The sequence below is a fragment of the Microchirus variegatus genome (assembly GCF_963457635.1).
Source record: "Microchirus variegatus genome assembly, chromosome: 9".
Taxonomy (NCBI): domain Eukaryota; kingdom Metazoa; phylum Chordata; class Actinopteri; order Pleuronectiformes; family Soleidae; genus Microchirus; species Microchirus variegatus.
In genome coordinates this window covers 5,306,131-5,325,684 of record NC_139810.1, presented here as the reverse complement: position 1 = coordinate 5,325,684, position 19,554 = coordinate 5,306,131, and the positions used below count along the sequence as shown (strand labels likewise).

Here is a 19,554-nt window from a genome sequence, read left to right as displayed (position 1 = left end):
GGGTCACCAGCAGCTGCGCGCGGAGCTGAGAGAGAGAGAGAGAGAGAGAGAGACGATCATCAGTGGAGGAACGGACAGAGTTTGGAGAACTTGTGGTGAGTCTGGCGCACGGCAGACGAACCATGAAAATACCTGCTTCTGCGTTATATCTTAATTTGTATGATTCAAATGTATTTCTAAAGTGTCTTGACCCTTCTTTTGTTTTGTATGTAAAGCAGAAATAAACAGCAGTGATCAGTTTTAAAGAGAAAATGCGTTATTTGGATATTCGACATTAACTAAACCTTGTTTTAGTGGTTAACGTTGAATGAAATCGCTCTGGATAGGAAACATCAACTGAATTCATTTCATTCTGCTCCCTGTGTGTTTTCAACAGACGACTCGAGAACTACCATGAAGTCGATATGCCTTCTCATCGTGGCTTCTCTCGTGCTCTGCAACTTGGCGCTGTGTGGCGGACAAGGCCTCCCTGCTGACGACGACACGGACCGAAGAACCATAGACGACCTCCTGCTGCAGAGAGCGGAGAGCGTCCTGCTGCGCTCCATTCTCAAGAAGATGCAGGACGAAGACGACAGAGACGGTGCGTAAAATACAGATTATGATGATAATGATAATAAGTGGTGCCATGTATGCCTGGAAATTATTGATTATTATTTGATATATTTTTATAATTCATTATTTTATTACATGTTTCGATTTGGGGATCTGAAACCAAAATGGCCAGTTCTGGATTTTACGCGCGCCCCTGCGTGTTTTCCAGTTCAAATAATTAGAATTAATGACAATGATATATGTTGGAAATTGTATTTAAAACATAAAAATGATAAATAATCACCAGTTACAAAATGTGCGTGGGGCACGCGCCATCAACTGCACTGTGCTGCGCGCAATTTCCGTGCGTAATGATGGAAAGAACGATGGATGCGTTAATCCTTGGCTCATACATTCTTTATTTCTTCTTCCAGAAGGATTTTCCTCTCAGCCAGAGTGGGTGACGAAACGACAGCATCCTGGCAAAAGATACAGCGACAGTTTTGAGAAGCGGCAGCACCCGGGGAGGAGAGAGTTAGGCTTAGAGGACGACGATGAGCAGTACTTGGATGTTCAGAGGAGACAACACCCGGGGAAACGCGAAGATGAAATGCACTCGTTCGCGGAGCTCCAGAAAAGGCAGCACCCGGGAAAGCGCTCCATGGCGGCGCGCGTTTCTGGCGAGCCCCTCATAGTCGTGAGTGAACTTTCGAAACGCCAGCACCCTGGCAAGCGCTTCCTGGTGCTGCAGACCAAACGCCAGCACCCAGGTAAGCGCCACAGCAGCGGGGACGAGGATGCGGAGGATGGGGACTGGGACGCGGGCGCGGATGGAGACGAAGACCTCATGGAGTTGGAAAAGCGTCAGCACCCGGGAAAGAGGCTTTGGGATAACTCGAGTCCGGATTTGGGCACGAACAGTCCGTGTGACGTTTTGGATCCTACGAGCTGCAGCAAAGCCAGTCTGCTGCTCGACTTTTTAGACAACATTAACAAGAGCCACGCCGAGGAGAAGAGACAACACCCGGGCAAAAGGTTTGCACCGGAGGAGAATTTAGTCAAAGATGGGGAGTAGATTCAGGGAAACCAGCCTCTGCCGTGCGTGTACTACTGTATTGTAAACAATGTGTAAATTAAGTAACCATAGTGGATTATTAAAACTGATAAAACTAGAACATTTAACCTTCTGTATACACTGTTGTTGTCCCTTTGGCAAACCGTTGCTGTATCACCACTGCAAAACATGAATCTGCTGTTAGTTTGTCACGAGAGTCTGTGCGTAAAATGTCCTCCAAACTGACCTCATCCATGTAAATAAGGTTCTCATACGACTGTGTTTTCATTTGGTTATTATTATTATTATTATTATTTATTAGCACCATGCAGTATTACTCAGTTGAAACCAAGTCTAGGATTAAAGGATTAGTCTGCTGGCTTTTGCGATGTCGCCTCTGTGAGGAGACTCATGCTTGTCAGTGAATCCAGTGAAAGTGGCTGCGTTTCCACTTGTGCATAAAAAAAAACTACTACTACTTCACTGACTGATCTGTGTTTTCATTCTTTTCTAATTATTATTGCTTAAAAAATATACGTGTAATGAATCCCACAGCAGCAAATCCATTGTGTTATTGCTTTTTCTAAACATTGGCAGTGGCGTGCATAGTCATTCCAGGGGGCAGGGGGTGGGGGAAAAGTCCCCATACCCCTTTATTATCATTATTATCATTATCATAATCATTATTATATGTTTTTGAATTGGAAACAAAGTTACTGTAATTCAATAACAATACACTCATACGGATGTAATAGGCTCACTCAACAAGTTACACATTATTGTATAATTTTAAAAGATTACAACTGAAATGCAATTTTGGGCTTTTAGTATTATCATTATAACACATATTTAATTGATTTTGATGCAAAAAGCCAAGTCAAAAAATGTAAAATTTGAAAAAGTCTTACACTTCTGTCTGTCTGGATTAGATTTACTCTTTGATTTGCCAATGTTTATTCGGCGGACAATAAAGAGCGCTGTTCAAAAAACTGTTTGCATTAGAGCCGCAGTAAAGTCTTTAAAACTGCTGATTCAACCCAACTAATTGTAATTAGTTTGTCGTCCAGCAGTCCGTGCAGCAGTGACCCCGAGGTGTAGCCTGTGATTTAAGCCGAGTACACAGAGTGCCAGGTATCTTCTTCTTCTTCTCTTTCTAATTGGCCTCGTTCCATTCCAGCCCCATAGGGAGCAGCTGTCTTGTCCACGGGCCTCGATCAATATGCTAATTATTCATGGAGATCTGATGGTAGAGATGCGTCACTAAATGTCCAGACTGTTAGAATGCATAATAGGTAATATATAGGGGCTCAAACCCGTCTCAGGTGAGCTATATTTCCCGCAAGAGCCAGAGCAAATATGTAGTCAGATATGAATCATTTGAGGTTTTTATTTGATTGATTATATAATAAAATATATATTAAAATATACAGAATACACCACCCAGTCACACACAGGGTGTTTTATGAGCCTTCGATATGGTATACATTTGTGACTCAGTGAGTTTTGAGCAGGTAGAAGTTGGCCTCAAAATGTGTATGGTTAACATCGTGGCCAAGATCTCCGGATCAATCCTGGTACTCGTGCTGGTTGAGTCCTGATTCAATCGGATCTTTAACCCGTGTCTTTAAATTAACCCAGTCTCTAGCATCATTAACACCGGATCAGTTGAGTTATACTAAGATTGAATTTAAACAGCACCACACACACACACACATCTTGCAACAGTAGGCAAACCACAACTCCCCAAGTCAACTCAAGTCCGAGATAGGAACTTCTTGCAGAGCTGGAAAATTAGTGGATCTGTAGCCGAATCAGCCGGCTATACGTTGTCATGAGTGGATCTGTTTCCTAGCAGACGAGAGTAAGTAGGCTATTTCTCCACGAGTCAGTTTGAACAGCAAATCCACAACAAAAGCCATACTTTCACTTCTGAAATAGCATGCTTATAGGGTAGGGTTATAGGCCTAGGTTTGGTGTATAGAATGTAGCATATAAAAATTATGTCAGTCGAGTTGTTAAATAGCCTAATAATAATAATTGGCTAATGCTAATAATAATAATAATGATAATAGGCTAATAATAATAATAATAGTAGGCTAATAATCAAAGCCGTTTCTTGCTATATGCGGACTATGCAGCTGCATAGGGCCCCACAGCCACCAGGGGGCCCCCAAACTGCAAGTTCAGACTCATATTTTATTATATTTTTGAGAATTAAAAGTACCTGTCTTTATTTGCATGTATTGGGTGCATTCATTATGCATATATTTGCAAAGCATGTAAGTGTTTCTGGGGTAATCAGAAAAAGTTAGGCATCTCTACCTCAAGTTTGAAAAAATAGGGGCCCCAAAAAAGTATCTTGCATAGGGCCCCCAAACAGCTAGAAACGGCCCTGCTAACAACAATAATAATAATAATAATAATAATAGGAAGGCACCCAATTCCCCTTAGCTCCTCAGGTGCAGAAAATGCAAAAATGACTATAATTGTGCAACAAATGCTTTCTGAAAATGTCTCCAAGTGTCGTTGAATCACAAGCATCTAAACACGAAGACAAACCCAGAACAAGAAGATGCTGCTGTTCCTCAAATGAGTTACAGAACAGAACATTTTTCTCACCCTTTAAGTGTCTTTAACGCCTCGGTTTTATGGCCCTGATCCGTCCACTTATACTTTAATTTGCCCGTGGTTGGAACAACCCACTCGGGGGCTTCACTGCACAAATTAACTTTTGGTCCCTTACATTTACTTCATTGAGATTCTCTTCTTCCTCTATTATGGTATTGAACATTGTGTGTCTCTGTGTGTGTGTGTGTGTGTAGATTATTGCTCTGTGCCCATTAAATGTAATGCACAGGGAAATCTGAATGTATTTTTTCTCTCTTGAAAGTTAATCAACTGTAAACTGAAAGTGAAACCCCCAGCAGAACATCTTAAAATAAGATTGTGGCACAGGCCTCAGTGTAAGAATAATTGTGTTTGCACCTGAATGCTCTTGCAGCTTATATTGTAAAGCAAAAAAAACGTAAACTCAAACAATTATTCAGTCTAAATATCACAAACCACTAAACACGGTCAAAAAACTGTACACTTCTCCTTCCGATTGAGCAACAACCCACATTCCCATTAACATGAGGGATCTCACCTTTGCCTGATGACGAGCACGTCCTCCTGCTAAGTGTTGTCAGGTTCCAAAAACCAAAACAACACAAATGACTCTTACAGTCTACAAACAAATCAGTCCCAAACAAACGAGACACAACACGTCTGAGGCCTCAGGGCAGTTTCCCTCAAACAGACCTCGCACTTTCCAACATATGAGCTCATAGCAAACACACCCTGTCAGTCCCTGCCAAACGTTTCTGCAGCACAATCTGCTCAGGTTTGTGTCTTAAAGAGGCTGAAAGTCTGGATCCTTTAAAGCCACCGTTCTCCTGAAGAACCAAACAAAAAAAATCCAGGCTCACTACATAATACACATTTTGTGTTTTGTATGTATATGTTCTGATACTGTTGTTATGACAAAATGTGCCATACGTTTGCTGTTTGCAGTGTTGCAATGTAACAACTTTACTTTGTTGATTATTTTTCAAGCAATTTTTACTTTTACTCGACTGCATTTCCTCTATTTAGCTATCTTTGTTACTCTTTACCACCAAATAAAATCAGAAGAAGAGTTGGTTTGTATTTACAGTACAATTTGTATAAGAATATTACTTTTGTCACAGTAAATTTCATATACTTTAAGATTTTGTATGTAGTATAAGTAAGTATCTTACCTGAAAATTACTATATATATATATATTATATATTATATTATAATATAAAATATATATATTAAATAATATATATAAAAATATATATTATATTATATAAGACTGGCCAAGAATATTACTTTTGACACAGTAAATTTCATATACTTTAAGACTTTTACTTATGTGTATTATAATACCATATGTATATATATATAGTATAAGTAAGTATCTTACCTAAAATTACTATGTATATATATATATATATATATATATATATATATATACATATATACATATATATATATATATGTATATATGCATATATATATTATATACTGCATATATATTATATTATATAAGACAGGCCATTTGTAGTAATATATTGATATTGCATAAACAAATTTAAGATTTCTGGATTAATTTGTTTGTATTTTATATTAATCCAGACAAATAACTCGATTTTTTTTTTCTTTTTTGGCCATATATATAATTAAGAATGCTTATATCATACTTTATTTAAATCCATAATGTAAAACTGACGAGTATTATTCGAGCAAAGTAAAACTGCATTCTGCAATCCTTGTCAACTTTGAATATCGTGCTTTTTGTCCCTCTTCGCTTCCTCTACAGCCCGGATGACGATCACGTGATCAGGCGTCTGCTCCTCCCGCTGCTGCAGCTGCGGCTGCTGTTGTCGAGCTGTCACAGGGACCTGAACTGTCAACAACACACTTATCGCCGCACTCATTTGTAAGTACAGTACATCGGTCGTGTCGATGAGTCCGCGTGTGTTCGACGCGTGACGCGGGAGTTGTTTAAATTCGCGCGTTTCGAACGACAAGGTTGTGGCTAAACGATGGCTAAAGAACAGCGTAGAGCTACTGCTAGCAAGTTGCAGCTAGCATAGCGTTATTGTTGAGAGTCACGGCGGCCAATGTGACTCAAATATGGGACTATATACCCTTATATGTTATTATTATCCACCAAAATTAAACCGTGGTCGCTGTAGTTGCTCGTTTAGTTTAGTTTGGGCAAATAAAACGAGTGTTTTTGATGTAAGAATTCGTGGTAAACATTAGCCGCCTAAAAGCCCAATGTAAGCATGAAAACGTCAGTGTGAGTCACTGCAGAAGAGTTTGAATATGAATAAAAGACTTATATGAGGAAAGTGCATTAATTGTGATCTTATGTGAGTAGTAGAATGTGGACAGGTGAATAATAATAACCACAGTTTAATTATTTTATGATCAATAATGTGATATATGTCAGTGTAACAGTCATCTGAAGGAGAGGTGGGAATCACAGGGTATACCACACAATGCACTGGCCACAATACCAATAATACAGCAATAATCAATATATTGAAAAAAAAAAGAAGACTATAGTAATAACAATATGCTGCAATATCTGATAACTGAGGGAAAGAAAATATCTTTGAAATTTTTAAAGTGCAGTGATTTCTCTTATTTAACCCTTTAAGGTACGCACCAAGAAAAAAGCAAAAGCATGTTTTATTATTTTATTGTATCTACTTATGATAACAATAACGTCAACTTAGACCCTAGAGTATTTCAGATACAGGCCTCTACCAAACAGTTGAGACGCCTGTTCATACTAAACCTGGTTTGCATAATTCATAAAGTACAACATTCAGAACAAGTCACATTAAGTGTTAGTGAGTTCAGCTTAATGCATTTTTCAATGAGATATAGTGACTTAAAGTGTGGTCGGGGCATTTCTTAGTGTTGCTTTATCCACCATTATAGCTATTTTCGGCCAGGTAACTTCTGCTCAAGTTTCCCTCATTCATTCATTCAGTCATTTGAGAAGACATGAAGTAGTGACGTAATTTGTTGATTTTGGCCCACCCCCTAATCTGAAGCATAATATGTCTTGGGCTGGGGTGATATAGCCCGAACGTTTACAATTAGATGTAGACTGATTCATCAGTTAGACCAGGGGTGTCAAACTCAAGTGACCTGGGGGGCGATGAGCTTATAGTCTGGTATAGATGGGGTGAATGTGTGAAGGTTGTGAGTTCACGTGTGATTACATCTGTAAAACTGCAGTGTTAAGCGGCTTTAAGTGGTCGTCAAGACTAGAATAGTGCAATATAAATACAGATCATTTACCATTTATACAGCTTTTTGAAATGGCACACAGTTTTCAAAATAGTCAGCTCTTGTTTCTTGTCATTTATCCCCAATGAAAATCAACAGTGTCCTCATCTGCCTTTCATATTTGTATGCACATTGATCAAAGGTAACAGTGAGTAATTTGCAGTGAAGGATGCATTTGTGGGCAACATTAAAAATGATGTGCAAAGGAAAGAGAGGTGAAGGTTAATATTATGGCCACCAACTGCAATAAAACACAATAAAAAGATGAGGAAATGTTGAAATACACATCAGCAAAAGTATTAAATGTGTGAGACCTACTGTCATTCTTGTCCATTGTTTTATTTCCTTCGCCCTAAATGTGTTTTCTTCTTCTGTTTAGTGTCCACAGACTTCCTCTGTTGTGATGGAGCTAATATGGGGTGGGCTGCACACCCCGTGACATGGAGACCGAAGCAGGACCCTTCCAGCTCGCCACTCCTCTCCTTGAACAACACAGCCGCCCGCTGTCATGGCCTCCAGCTACCCTCCGCCCTTTGAGGGCACAGGTGAAGTGAAGGAGGGCTTTCTTTGCCCTCTGTGCCTGAAAGACCTTCAGTCTTTCTACCAACTCCAGGACCACTACGAAGAGGAGCACTCGGGGGACGACCGCCATGTGAGGGGACAGCTCAAGAGTGAGTCAAAACATCTTTGTTCTGTCTGTCCCACTAGTAAAGCTGTTCATTTTTATACTGCACAGATTTGTGAAACCATCCATACCACTGCAATGCTGTTGATATAAGCTGCACTCTACTTAATCGATTACTAAATTAATCGTCAACTATTTTGATAATCGGTTTGAAGCTTTTTTCATGATTAAAACAAGATTTCTGATTGTTTCAGCTTCTTAAATGTGCATATTTCCTTTGTTTCTTTGCTCCACATAACAAAGAAATCATTAAAACTGAATCATGTTGGTTTGTGGACAAAACAAGACATTTGAGAACATCGTCATTTCTACGTTTGACAAACACTGGTCAATGATTTCTGACATTTTATGGCCGAACGATTCATCTAGAAAATAATCAACAGATTAATCGATTATGAAAATAATCATTAGTTGCAGCTCTACTGCACTCATCTCCCTGATGTGTTGTTTCTTTGTCGCTGCTTGTTTTCCCAGTCCTGTGCGATGTAAACAACCTTAATGCACGTAGCAACCTTGGCAGAACCAAACCGAAACACACAGAAAACGTGCTTAAAACAGTAGGGATGTGAATATTTGGGTGTCTCGGGATTCGATTCTCGATTCATAAAATTCTCGATTCAAAAATTGATACAATGCATATTGTGTTCAGGCAAATTATGGCATCAAAACAATACAGTTTGTATAAGATAATGTGATTTTTCAATAAACTGATTCCAATAATGTGATCCCACAAAGGAAAACCTAAGACAAAAGTTAACATTTATTCATTCAAAACAAATAAAAACTTACTTACTGTACAAGAAAATAACATGCATAAATAAAAGCTTAGGCTAGCTGCCTTTTTCTCCCAGAAGTTACAAAAATAAACTGTACACAAATAACACAAACTGGTGTTTTGTGTGGTTTTTCAAAATAGAAACTTAAAAAAAAGAAATAATATAAAAAAAGAAAAGAAAAAAGAAAGCAATGCGGTTGATTAGAATCACGATTCTTATGTGAATCGATTTTTTTCCCCCACCCCTATAAAACAGCCAATGTTGTAATTATTACAGCAATTATTACAGTTACATGCCATGAAAATTAACTACAGTGCAGAGACGTGCTCATCGTGTTTGCTGTATACCACATATTATTATTTCTGTTGTCAATATAATGAGTCTGTTGTCTCTGGCAGATTTGGTTCAGAAGGCAAAGAAAGCCAAAGACAAGCTCTTAAAGCGGGATGGAGATGACAGAGCAGATACTGGCAGTTATGAGTCCTTCTATTACGGTGGAGTGGACCCGTATATGTGGGAGCCTCAGGAACTGGGTGAGACCATAATACAAGTAAAAGTCACAACACGTTTTTAGTCGCCGCTTTTTCTACAGTTCACTAATCATGATCATTCTTTTTTCTTTCTCAGGAGCAACTCGAAGTCACCTGGACCTTTTCAAGAAACACCGGGCAGCGAGGATCGATCATTATGTCATCGAGGTCAACAAGCTCATCATCAGACTGGAAAAGGTGTGTATTTATATCAGCAAATCGCAGCTCGAATATCCTCAGAAAACTCTACACAGAGACAAACCTCTCAGTTTGTGATGTTCAAACAGAAGCTTATTGTCAGTGATGCAGGGAAGAGGGAGGGGAATGCTAATGACGGCAAAGAACAGGAAGTCAGCCAAAAGATGACATCACTGACAACACCGCCCATGTGGGGTTTTTTTTGTGTACAACCACCAATCCACAACTAATTTCTCAAAATAATGCAGTGTTTCCAGAAAACATTTTAAGATTGTCTATGTAATGCTCTGTTTCCATGTGGATATGGTCTTAAATTGAAGGAGCTTTATTTGTAGTGATGCCTGCAACTAAAGATTATTGTTATTATTGATTCATCTGTCAATTATCCAGAAATATTGTCCAGAAAATGGTGAAAAATGTCGATCTGTTTTCCAAAACCTCAAAATGACAAAATCATTAAAGCTCCCATGGAACGGAAGTTCCAATTAACGCTGTTTTTAGTGTGTATCTGCGTCACTCGTTTATGAAGCCCTGAAGGTTCGAAACAAACAGTTCAGCCACTGCTGAGAACACCGTGTTGTATTGTAATCTCGGGCTCTGCGAAAGCTCTGAAAAAACCCGTTCCAGTGATGTTAACAGCAGTTCTCCTGAACAGAAGATCCTCCTGCTCCTTCCGGTTGCGTACATTGAACCGCAGAAGAAGAATAATGTCCGTTGTGGAGGTGTTTCACGAGCGACAGTGTCTTCTGACTCTGGGTCCTGACTCCGTGTCAAAGTCGTAAAAGGACTGTGGCGGGGAGTCGTGATGAAGCCATTTTTAAACATTCTTAAAACAATGTTTTGATAATGAGTAGCAGTGCATCCACCGTTCCAGAGGGGGGAGCTGTGCTTCTGTGAGCTGCTGTGCTAATTACGTCACTTCCAGGTATTGACCAATCACAAGGCAGTTGGGAAGGCTCTACAGTGGCTGGCCAATCACAACACAGTCTGTCTTCTGGGTGTGAGATTTCAGTCTGAAACAGCACGGCTGACGAGAGCTTCAGTGAGGAGAGATTTCTTTCGGCTCATTTACAGCAACTAGGAGGTTTTTGACCATTAAAACAAGTTAATGTATGTGAGTAGACCTCCATAACTCACATATATGTGCCATAGGACCACTCTATGGGAGCTTTAAATGCCTTGTTTGATCCACAAACCAAAAGATGACTAATAACCAGTTAGTTAGTTAGGCATTCATTGCGTAATTGATTAATATTACATTCATTGTTGCGGTCTTTCTTAAAACACTGAGAAAACACTCAACTGTGCCACTTCATTTACAAAATGAAAACTGTCTTTTCAGTTGACGTCGTTTGACAGGACGAACTCCGACGCTGCCAAAATCAGAGGTTTGTCTTCACGTGTTTCTGAGTCCTATGATATGTACACGTCAGTCTTTAAATATTGGAAATGAATGAGTGTTCATCCCCCTTTTTTACAGCCATTGAGAAGTCTATAGTTCCATGGGTGAATGACTCGGATGTCCCGTTCTGCCCTGACTGTGGAAACAAATTCAACATGCGAAACAGACGCCACCACTGTCGTCTCTGTGGCTCCATCATGTGCAGAAAGTGCATGGACTTTGTCCCGTTACCTTTGGCCCGTATGTATGAACAAAAACTCCACGAAAACTAAAAAAGTTATCACTGTGTCAAAGTCAAATTGAGCTTGGTATTTTTTTTTGTTGTAGAGAAGCTGATTTACGGGACACGAGAAGCTCTGTGTGTATATGGAAGTCCCAGTCACTCCCAGTCTCCCCCTGCTGGAGGGGGCGGCAGCAGCGGTGGCGGCGGCATGGGCTCCAGGAGAGGCAGCATCAGCAGCCTGAGCAGCGTGACCTCCATGCTGGAGGAAAAAGACGACGAGAGGATCCGCTGCTGCCACCACTGCATGGACAAACTGTTGAAGAGGCAGCAGAAGCTGGAAGAGAAGGACCACACGCCTGATATTGTGAAACTTTATGAGGTTGGTGAATTAATGATGCATTGACGTACCAGTCATACACTCTGAGAAATAAGGGTTCCAAAAGGGTCCTTCTACAAGGGCTGAGGTTCTACCTGGAACCGTTTGCAAGGGTTCTTGGTAACACTAATGGTTCCAGTAAGAACCATTTCGATCCAGAGAACCCTTTCCTGAAGAAAGGGTTTTCCAGAAGCAAATGGTTTCAGGTAGAACCTCAGCCCTTGTAGAAGGACCCTTTTGGAACCCTTATTTTTAAGTGTATGATGGAAACATCCTTCTATTGTTTCCATTGAGTGGTATAGTACGTGTTTCTATCGCATTTCCATTAGGAATACAATCAAAATAACCTGCCCCAAACGGTTCCATTTTTTGGCACCCTTCCCTTAGACTACACTCTTTAAAATAAGGGTTCCAAAAGGGTCTTTCTACAAGGGCTGAGGTTCCACCTGTAAACATTTGCTTCTGAAAAACCCTTTCCCGAATAAAGGGTTTCAAAAGGGTTCTTGGTGGAACCTTTATAAAAAGTCTGGAGCCAAAAAGGGTTTCCTATGAGGACAAGCCGAAGAACCTTACATGATTCTACTTAGCACTTTTATTTATTTTATTTCAAGAGTGTAGGAATGGGTAATGGCGCGTTCTGCCTCCTGTGCGAAAACACCTCACGTTTCTGTATCTGCATACAGTCTCCACCAATCCCTTTCACAAAAACTCAGTGACTGTTCAGCGCAGGCATCATTGTTCCACACAGACCGTTTTAGCAGACGTACACTGCACATCCAGTGAGTGAAACAGCCCGTAAAAGGCAGAAAAAAAAAAGTGTGGGACTATTTCACTCTTAAAAGAGAAGCCAACAAGGTGCAGTGGAACCACTACAGTCTACAACTGGCGTAAACCACAACAGCACGTCCTCAATCATTCAGCATCTGAGCCGATAGCATCCAGTTGCTAACACTGCCGGCACACGCTAACGTAAACATTGATGTTAACTGATTTAATGTAGCTTACCAAGGATGCAGCTACGGAATATTTTTGTAATCGAGTATTCTACAGATTATTCCTTGATTATTTGGATTAAAAAACGTTTTGCATTCTAGATTAATGGAAAAATAATTACTTGAATACTCAATTACAAAAGTATTCGATAGCTGCAGCCCTACATATCTGGTTCTGTTCATACTAGACAAGGAAATTCCACACAGGCAGTGCACATTAAATTCTAATTGCTACGATTTCTCACCAGACATTCGCCCTCATTTGTATTCACTTAAAAACCTCAAGCTAGTTTCCATGGCTCCATCTTCTTTGTTGTCCCACCAACTGGACGTTAGCAGTCAGCATATGGAGTTAGAACTAGCGTTATGTGCGGTTAACAGAATTTACCTTGCGTTTCAAGAAAAGTAGGACCCGGCCCATGAGGTGCACGATGCAGACTTTTAAAATCAAATTTCTAGTTGGACTCGAGTTGTCCTGGTCCTGCCAGCAAAAGCTATTGTCGTCCTTTTTCCTTTGTGGTTTCCTGTTGTTCACTTGATCAAAACGTGTCTCTTTCCTGACAGAGGCTGAGGATGTGCATGGAGAAAGTGGATGAAAGGGCTCCGGAATACATTCGTATGGCTGAGTCTCTCAAGTAAGCCTCGAATAAAAAGTAGTGCTGATTTTTGACTCCAGCTTGACTGTTCAGTGTCTCACTGTCATGACGTTTGCTCCAAACAGCGCTGGAGAAACCACCTACAATCTCGACACAGCGGGTGGACTCAGACTGGAAGTGCAGAAATACTATGAGCTAATCGATGCTTTAAGGTAAAACTTCAGTCCTGAATAACTTGTGAATCAAACTCATTTGTCCTGTTTGTCAAAATGTTTGCTCTCCTGTGTGTTTTTTTACTTTGTTAGTAAGAGGATTTTAACACTGGGAACTAAGGACGATCCTCCTCCACATCCAAAGGTGCTCCAACTGCAGAAGATGATCCGATATACAGCCACACTATTTGTTCAGGTGAGTTTACATAGTATATGTGTTAAAACATACACACTGAATATCACACGTACAAGAAGGTCAACAAAAATAAGCCAGGCTTTTATTCATCAAAAGAGTTACAAAATGAATAAAAAATATAGTCGAGACATTGACAAGATTAGAAATAATGATTTTTATTCAAAATAATCATTTTGCACTTTCGTCAAAGAACCAGCAAAACTGTTTTGCACAAGGGTTTTCTAATCATCCAATAGCCTTCTAACGCTATTAGCAAACACAATGTACCATTAGAACATTGGAAATGGGCCTCTATACACCTATGTACATGTACACAAAAGTGATTTTCCTTCAAAAATAAGGTCATATTATGGTTGACCCTAAAATATTATTATTATTAGAAACGTCTTTCTCCATTGAAGTCTTTTCTTTCCCTGAATTCACTCGTTTTGTTTTCTCTGTGTTTCAGGAGAAGCTGTTAGGTCTCATGTCATTACCCACCAAGGACAAATATGAAGAGCTAAAAGAGAAGAGGAAACAAGAACAAGAGAAGAGACTCCAGCAAGAGAGACTGGTGAGTCTGTGCCCTTTCTATTAGGGGTGTGGCAAAAAATGGATTCACATAATTTACTACGTTTCAGAATCAATATAAAATGTTCCAGAATGAATTTTTTTTAATAAAGAGTAGTGCTGTGACATTATCTTTACGGGCCGCGGCACCGGAGTCCAGGCGATGTTTATCAGTTAGCTGTGTTAGCTGTGTTAGCTGTGTTAGCTTTGTTAGCTCCATTAGCGCGCTTTCAGTAGAACTGCAGCAGTCTGTTTATGAAACGAAAAGAGCAGCGCTACAAATAACCAGCTGACTGTGTAACTGCGTATGTGTGCCTCTGTTTTTAAAGTTTAGCGTTACTTTAGAGACTCATTTTAACAAACGGGAGTTACGTAAACATGACATCACGCAAACATGACTTCACACGCGTCCGTTTCAGGTTAGTCGTCATGGAAACGCGTCATGTGTTGACGTGTGTTACAACATTAACACCTTTAACGTGCTTCCTAAATATCTGATATTTCTTTTATGCAACAGTTACAACAATTCCATCTAAGCATGGAATCGAAAATCGATTTTGAATTGAACCGTAGCCCCAAAAATCGGAATCGAACACGAATCGTGAGATAGTAAAAGATTCCCAGCCCTACTTTATTTGTCACTGGTCAACCAGTCACTGATTGCATGCACTTCACGTGTTTCCTGCTCAACAGGCAACACAGGAGACACTGAAGAGACGTCAGGAGTCTGAGAGAAACCGTCCACCTGTAAGCACCAACGGGGAACTGCCGCAAGCCCCTCGAGCACCACGCATGACCAAGGCTGCCGGCTGGCTGCCCTCGGCGGACTCTGGTCACACACACAGCGAGCTGGAGGACCCCCTCCTCCAGCAGATCAAGAACATTCAGTCGTTCCTCCGCCAAGCCCGGGAGGCTCAGCGAGCAGACGAGGTGGCCATGTTGGAGGAGAACCTGCGTCAGCTGCAGGACGAGTACGACCAGCAGCAGACCAGCCTGGCCATTGCTCTCTCCCAGAAGCTGGCTGAGGAGGAGAGCATGCAGGAGGGCGAGTTCAAACGCCTGGAGGTGTGGGAACGACAGGAGCGCTGGGGACCCGTTGTGACTTCCACTCAGTCTTCCTTCCCCACGGAGCGGCTGCTGGAGATCAGCCCAGCAGGAGGTTTTCAAGACGAGCAAGACACTGAAGCAGAGGAGCTGACTCCCAAAGCTGAGAGGAGCCCATCGTCTGTGAGAGCATTCCCTGCTCTCACAAGCCAGGAGGAGTCGCCTCCTCGGCTGAGGAGTTTGGGAGGACACATAACCCCCCCTGGTGGTGAAGGACAGAACAGCTCTTCCCACAACCCCTTCGACGAGGACGACTCGACTCCTGTTGAGGAGGATCCATCTAATCCTTTCTCTGAGGACATCAAGAGGGAGCACAGAGAAGTAACCAACGGAAAGAAAGAGTATAACCCCTTTGACGAAGATGTCGAGGAGGACAACCAGGCAGAGAACGTACCCGGCAACCCGTTTGAAGAGGATAACAAAACAGATGCTGGCAATCCTTTCATGGAGGCCTCCGGTAATTCTCCGGGAGTCTCCACCAATCCCTTTGACGGGGACGATGACAACGAGGCTTTGCCCGATTTGGACATGATAGAAGAGGAACTGCTGCTGCAGCAGATCGACAACATTAGAGCCTACATTTTCGACGCCAAGCTCAGCAGCCGACTGGACGAAGTGGAGCTGCTGTCGGAGAACCTGAGAGAGCTCCAGCTCACCCTGCAGGAGCAAAAGAAAAAGAAGAAGCGCTGATGCCTTCACTTCAAATTTCCTCCCCGATCACCTGCTACTTACCAAGTCCTGCAAGGCTAGCTCACTTTAAATGACTGATGAGCCCACTGATTTTAGCTTGGGTGAAGTCTACTGCAGCACAGAAACAAGAGGTTCGCCCCAAAACGGAATGTACTAAAAATCAGTGATCCGGAATGACTTCATTGAGTTCCTAACACAGTTCTAAGCCACTTATTCTGCACAGGGTCACAGAGAGCTGGAGCCTGTCCCAGCATGCACAGTTTTTAAGCACCACAAGTAAAAAAAAATCAATTTTTACAACAAGTGTTGCTGTTGTGTCAGTGTCATGAACAATGGAAGATGGAGGAATGCTACGTTTACGACGATTTTTCTAGTGTGTTTTTCGACGCGTCCTGTGAGTTGTGTGTGGCTGTGTTCTTTTAGAAATCAAAATGTGTCGTTCAGCTCTCGGCCCCGAAGCTACGAATGAAGACGTGAACATGTTGCCATGGCGAAGGTCGAACAAAGCAGCCATTGAAAAATGCACAAAATCCCTGGTAAACAATTGATGCATTGGAACACGAGATGTCATTTTTAATCCACGTACATTTCTCGCTTGTCAAAACATCATGCCTACTTTAACCACAATGCAACACGACTCCATAGATGTCTGGTGGAGATTTGGCTGCAATCTACTATTAGTGGCTAATGTAGCGTCAAACAATTCTGGGAGCTCTCTTCTCTCTAACGCCACAAACCTACATGTAATTTTGTAGTTTTGAATCTCATCACTCGACAAAATTCAGACTTTTCTTTCTGCAGTTGGCGTACAACGTACTCGCACTCTTCATATCGTTGATAAGTGGAATCTGTGAAGTTCACAGTATCATGTTGCTGCACCTATGACTTTAGTTTAATCTGTTATTTAAATTTCTGCTCTAATTATTGCCAAAGAACCAAACCTCTTTCATCTGGGTCATGACCTGTTGTATTTCAGATCAAATGTCCTTTTTTTTATGAATTATCCAGGAACAAATTTTACTTTTAGTTAATCAGGCCTAAATCGCCAACATTGAAACCACAGTTTGATGCAGCACCAGATTTGTAGGGGGAATTCCAAGTACATAACTCAAAATTAACTTTATTTTTGTCAGTTATATTGTTTCATATAATCGTACGGAATAGTTTTTAATCATTATTCACACTGTTAATAACTACAGGATGATAAAGTGGCTGTACAGTATCTAATGTCATTTCGGTTTCAGTGAAATTAGACGTAGTTGTTGTGTAAAAACAGAATTCAAATGACCTGCTCTTTTTCTGCATGGTTCCAGGATCTAGCAGAATAAATTGATCAATAACATGTTGGTTGATGTCAAGATTGGCTTCCTTTTTGTAGCATTTTATATATTTTTTTGGTTTTAGAAATTGCTTATTTGTCACAGTGAGCCACGTAGAAGAAAAAAAGGCTTTCAGGTCCTACTGTGCGACCCCAGCTGGTTGCGATGGCACTACTGATCTGACTTGAGGACTTGGGTTATGTTTGATGCTGGTCTGTGTTTAGACCCAGTGGACAACTTGTCCTGCTTTTGATTTTTTTTAATATAAATTCCAACAAATTGATAGAATCTTTAACTGATTGCACTTGTACTGTGGCTGATCATTGTGTAGCGCATGTTAACTGTTCAAGTGTCTCATCTCAGAAGCTTGTCCTAGCACTTACCATGTTCGTACTAGCCATAGACGCATGGAAGGCAACATTTAGAGGTACAGGGAGTAAGAATTAGTCACTTTCCAATGGCGAGATTATAACAAACAAAGGACTCTTGGTGCGTTCCAGTTGTAGTCGGAAGTTGTAGTTCCTGAGTTGAAGGTTTCAACTTAAAGTTAGAGCAAACTGCTGACAAAATGCTAAAATGGCTGCCACTCTGTCAATACAGCAAAGCTACTTTTACTGTTAATCGCACTTCTGTCTTATTTGTCGGAAGCGTATTGCTGCCACACGTACAAAAAAGTGGGGTGCTCAGTATTACGTTATTTCGTGAAACTCTTACGTTATTTCGAGAAACTATCACGTTATTTTGAGATAAGTTGTTTTCTCGTTATAATGAGAAACTATCATGTTATTTCGAGAAACTATTACGTTATTTCGAGAAACTATTACGTTATTTCGAGAAACTATCGCGTTATAGCGAGAAACTATACGTCAGGGGTCACCAACGTGGTGCCCGCGGGCACCTGGTAGCCCGCAGGCGGCCAATACGGTGCCCGCGGGCTCACTTCACTTCACCTCACTTGCATGTATCCGTATGATCGCTCAGTAAAATATCTTTGATATTGTTTATAAAAACTGGTAATCGTTAGGAGTAAGCACTGGAATGAATGTGTATGCAGTTGAATGCATAATATTAATCATTTAAATGGTAAACAAAAAAAAAATGTTAATGTGGTAGCCCTCCATATTATTCTTTACCCTTAAGGAAGCTCTCATCTCAAAAAGGTTGGTGACCCCTGCTATACGTTATAACGACATACTATCACATTATAATGAGAAACTATCATGTTATTTCAAGAAACTATCACGTTATTTCGAGATGAGATGTTTTCTCGTTATAAAGAGAAAACATTTCAAAATAACGTGTTTCTCGTTATAACGTCAAAACATCTTATCTCGAAATAACGTGACAGTTTCTCGTTATAACGAGAAAACATCTCATCTCGAAATAATGTGACAGTTTCTTATTATTATGAGAAAACCTTATCTCGAAATATCGTGACAGTTTCTTGTTATAACGTAATAGTTTCTTATTAGAACGTAATAGTTTCTCGTTAGAACGTAATACTGAGCACCCCACCTTTTTTGTGTGCGGCAGCAATACGCTTCCGTATAATTCCTACTTCTGATGTACATGGAATGCACCATCGCCACTCCCTTTCTAACGTGCTTCCCGGAACTACGGTGGCCCTCGCATACCAGAAAGAATGTTGGTCATTCTTGGTTTGCATATTAGCTTCCACCTGCAAAAATGTAAAACACATGCTTCGGCTGGTTTGTGAATTAGGGCTGCTGTAGAAACCTGAAAAAATAAATATAAAAGTCTAAAGTACATATTAAAGACTTATTGTATGGCTACAGAAGCATTTATCCATTATACAAACATACTAAAACATGCTATTTTCAATTTCCTGCCTACAAGTTGCACACTGGACCTTTGAAGTCAACAAATAAGGCACAGAGAGTTCACTGAGGCAATGTAATTAAAATTAATTAATTAATAAATTAAAATGAAATGACTACTTTCTGAGGTCACATCAGCATTTTAGACATAACTACACTACATGATTACCAGCAAGTATTACGACTGTGCTGCTACGTCTGTCCTGACACAAACCTGATTGTGTTTTTCTGTCTCTCTGTGCGTGTTTTATTATTCCTCTCCAAAGACACAAGTGTCTTGTGTTGCCTGTTAAATCTCACTGTGCAGATCTGTGAAAAACAAATAAATACATAAATAATCATGTGACACTAAATGTTTTGTGACATTGTGAATATAACTCGAGGAGCAGCTTCCTAATGTATGTT

General features: G+C 40.6%; 2 protein-coding genes across 2 annotated transcripts; both read left to right on the top strand.

The window, feature by feature from the left end:
- Positions 1-393: 393 nt before the first annotated feature.
- Positions 394-1,609, top strand: trh (thyrotropin-releasing hormone; the record flags this gene model as incomplete). The annotated part of the gene is made up of 2 exons (XM_083895176.1): positions 394-583; positions 969-1,609. The coding sequence occupies 2 exons, from the start codon at positions 394-396 to the stop codon at positions 1,607-1,609; spliced, it is 831 nt and encodes a 276-aa protein (XP_083751302.1).
- A 4,420-nt stretch (positions 1,610-6,029) lies between these two features.
- On the top strand, positions 6,030-18,477 carry rbsn (rabenosyn, RAB effector). The gene is made up of 12 exons (XM_083894450.1): positions 6,030-6,093; positions 7,843-8,134; positions 9,323-9,457; positions 9,552-9,652; positions 10,995-11,040; positions 11,133-11,294; positions 11,382-11,656; positions 13,210-13,280; positions 13,367-13,453; positions 13,547-13,649; positions 14,098-14,202; positions 14,892-18,477. Exons 2-12 carry the CDS (start codon positions 7,972-7,974, stop codon positions 15,990-15,992), a joined length of 2,349 nt encoding a protein of 782 aa, XP_083750576.1. The 5' UTR covers positions 6,030-6,093; positions 7,843-7,971; the 3' UTR covers positions 15,993-18,477.
- Positions 18,478-19,554: the final 1,077 nt, after the last annotated feature.

Coding starts and splice junctions, on each gene's coding strand:
- rbsn (XM_083894450.1), top strand. CDS start 7,972: ATGGCCTCCAGCTACCCTCCGCCCTTTGAGGGCACAGGTGAAGTGAAG. Junction 8,135..9,322: donor TGTGAGGGGACAGCTCAAGA/GTGAGTCAAAAC, acceptor TGTCTCTGGCAG/ATTTGGTTCAGAAGGCAAAG. Junction 13,281..13,366: donor CGTATGGCTGAGTCTCTCAA/GTAAGCCTCGAA, acceptor TGCTCCAAACAG/CGCTGGAGAAACCACCTACA.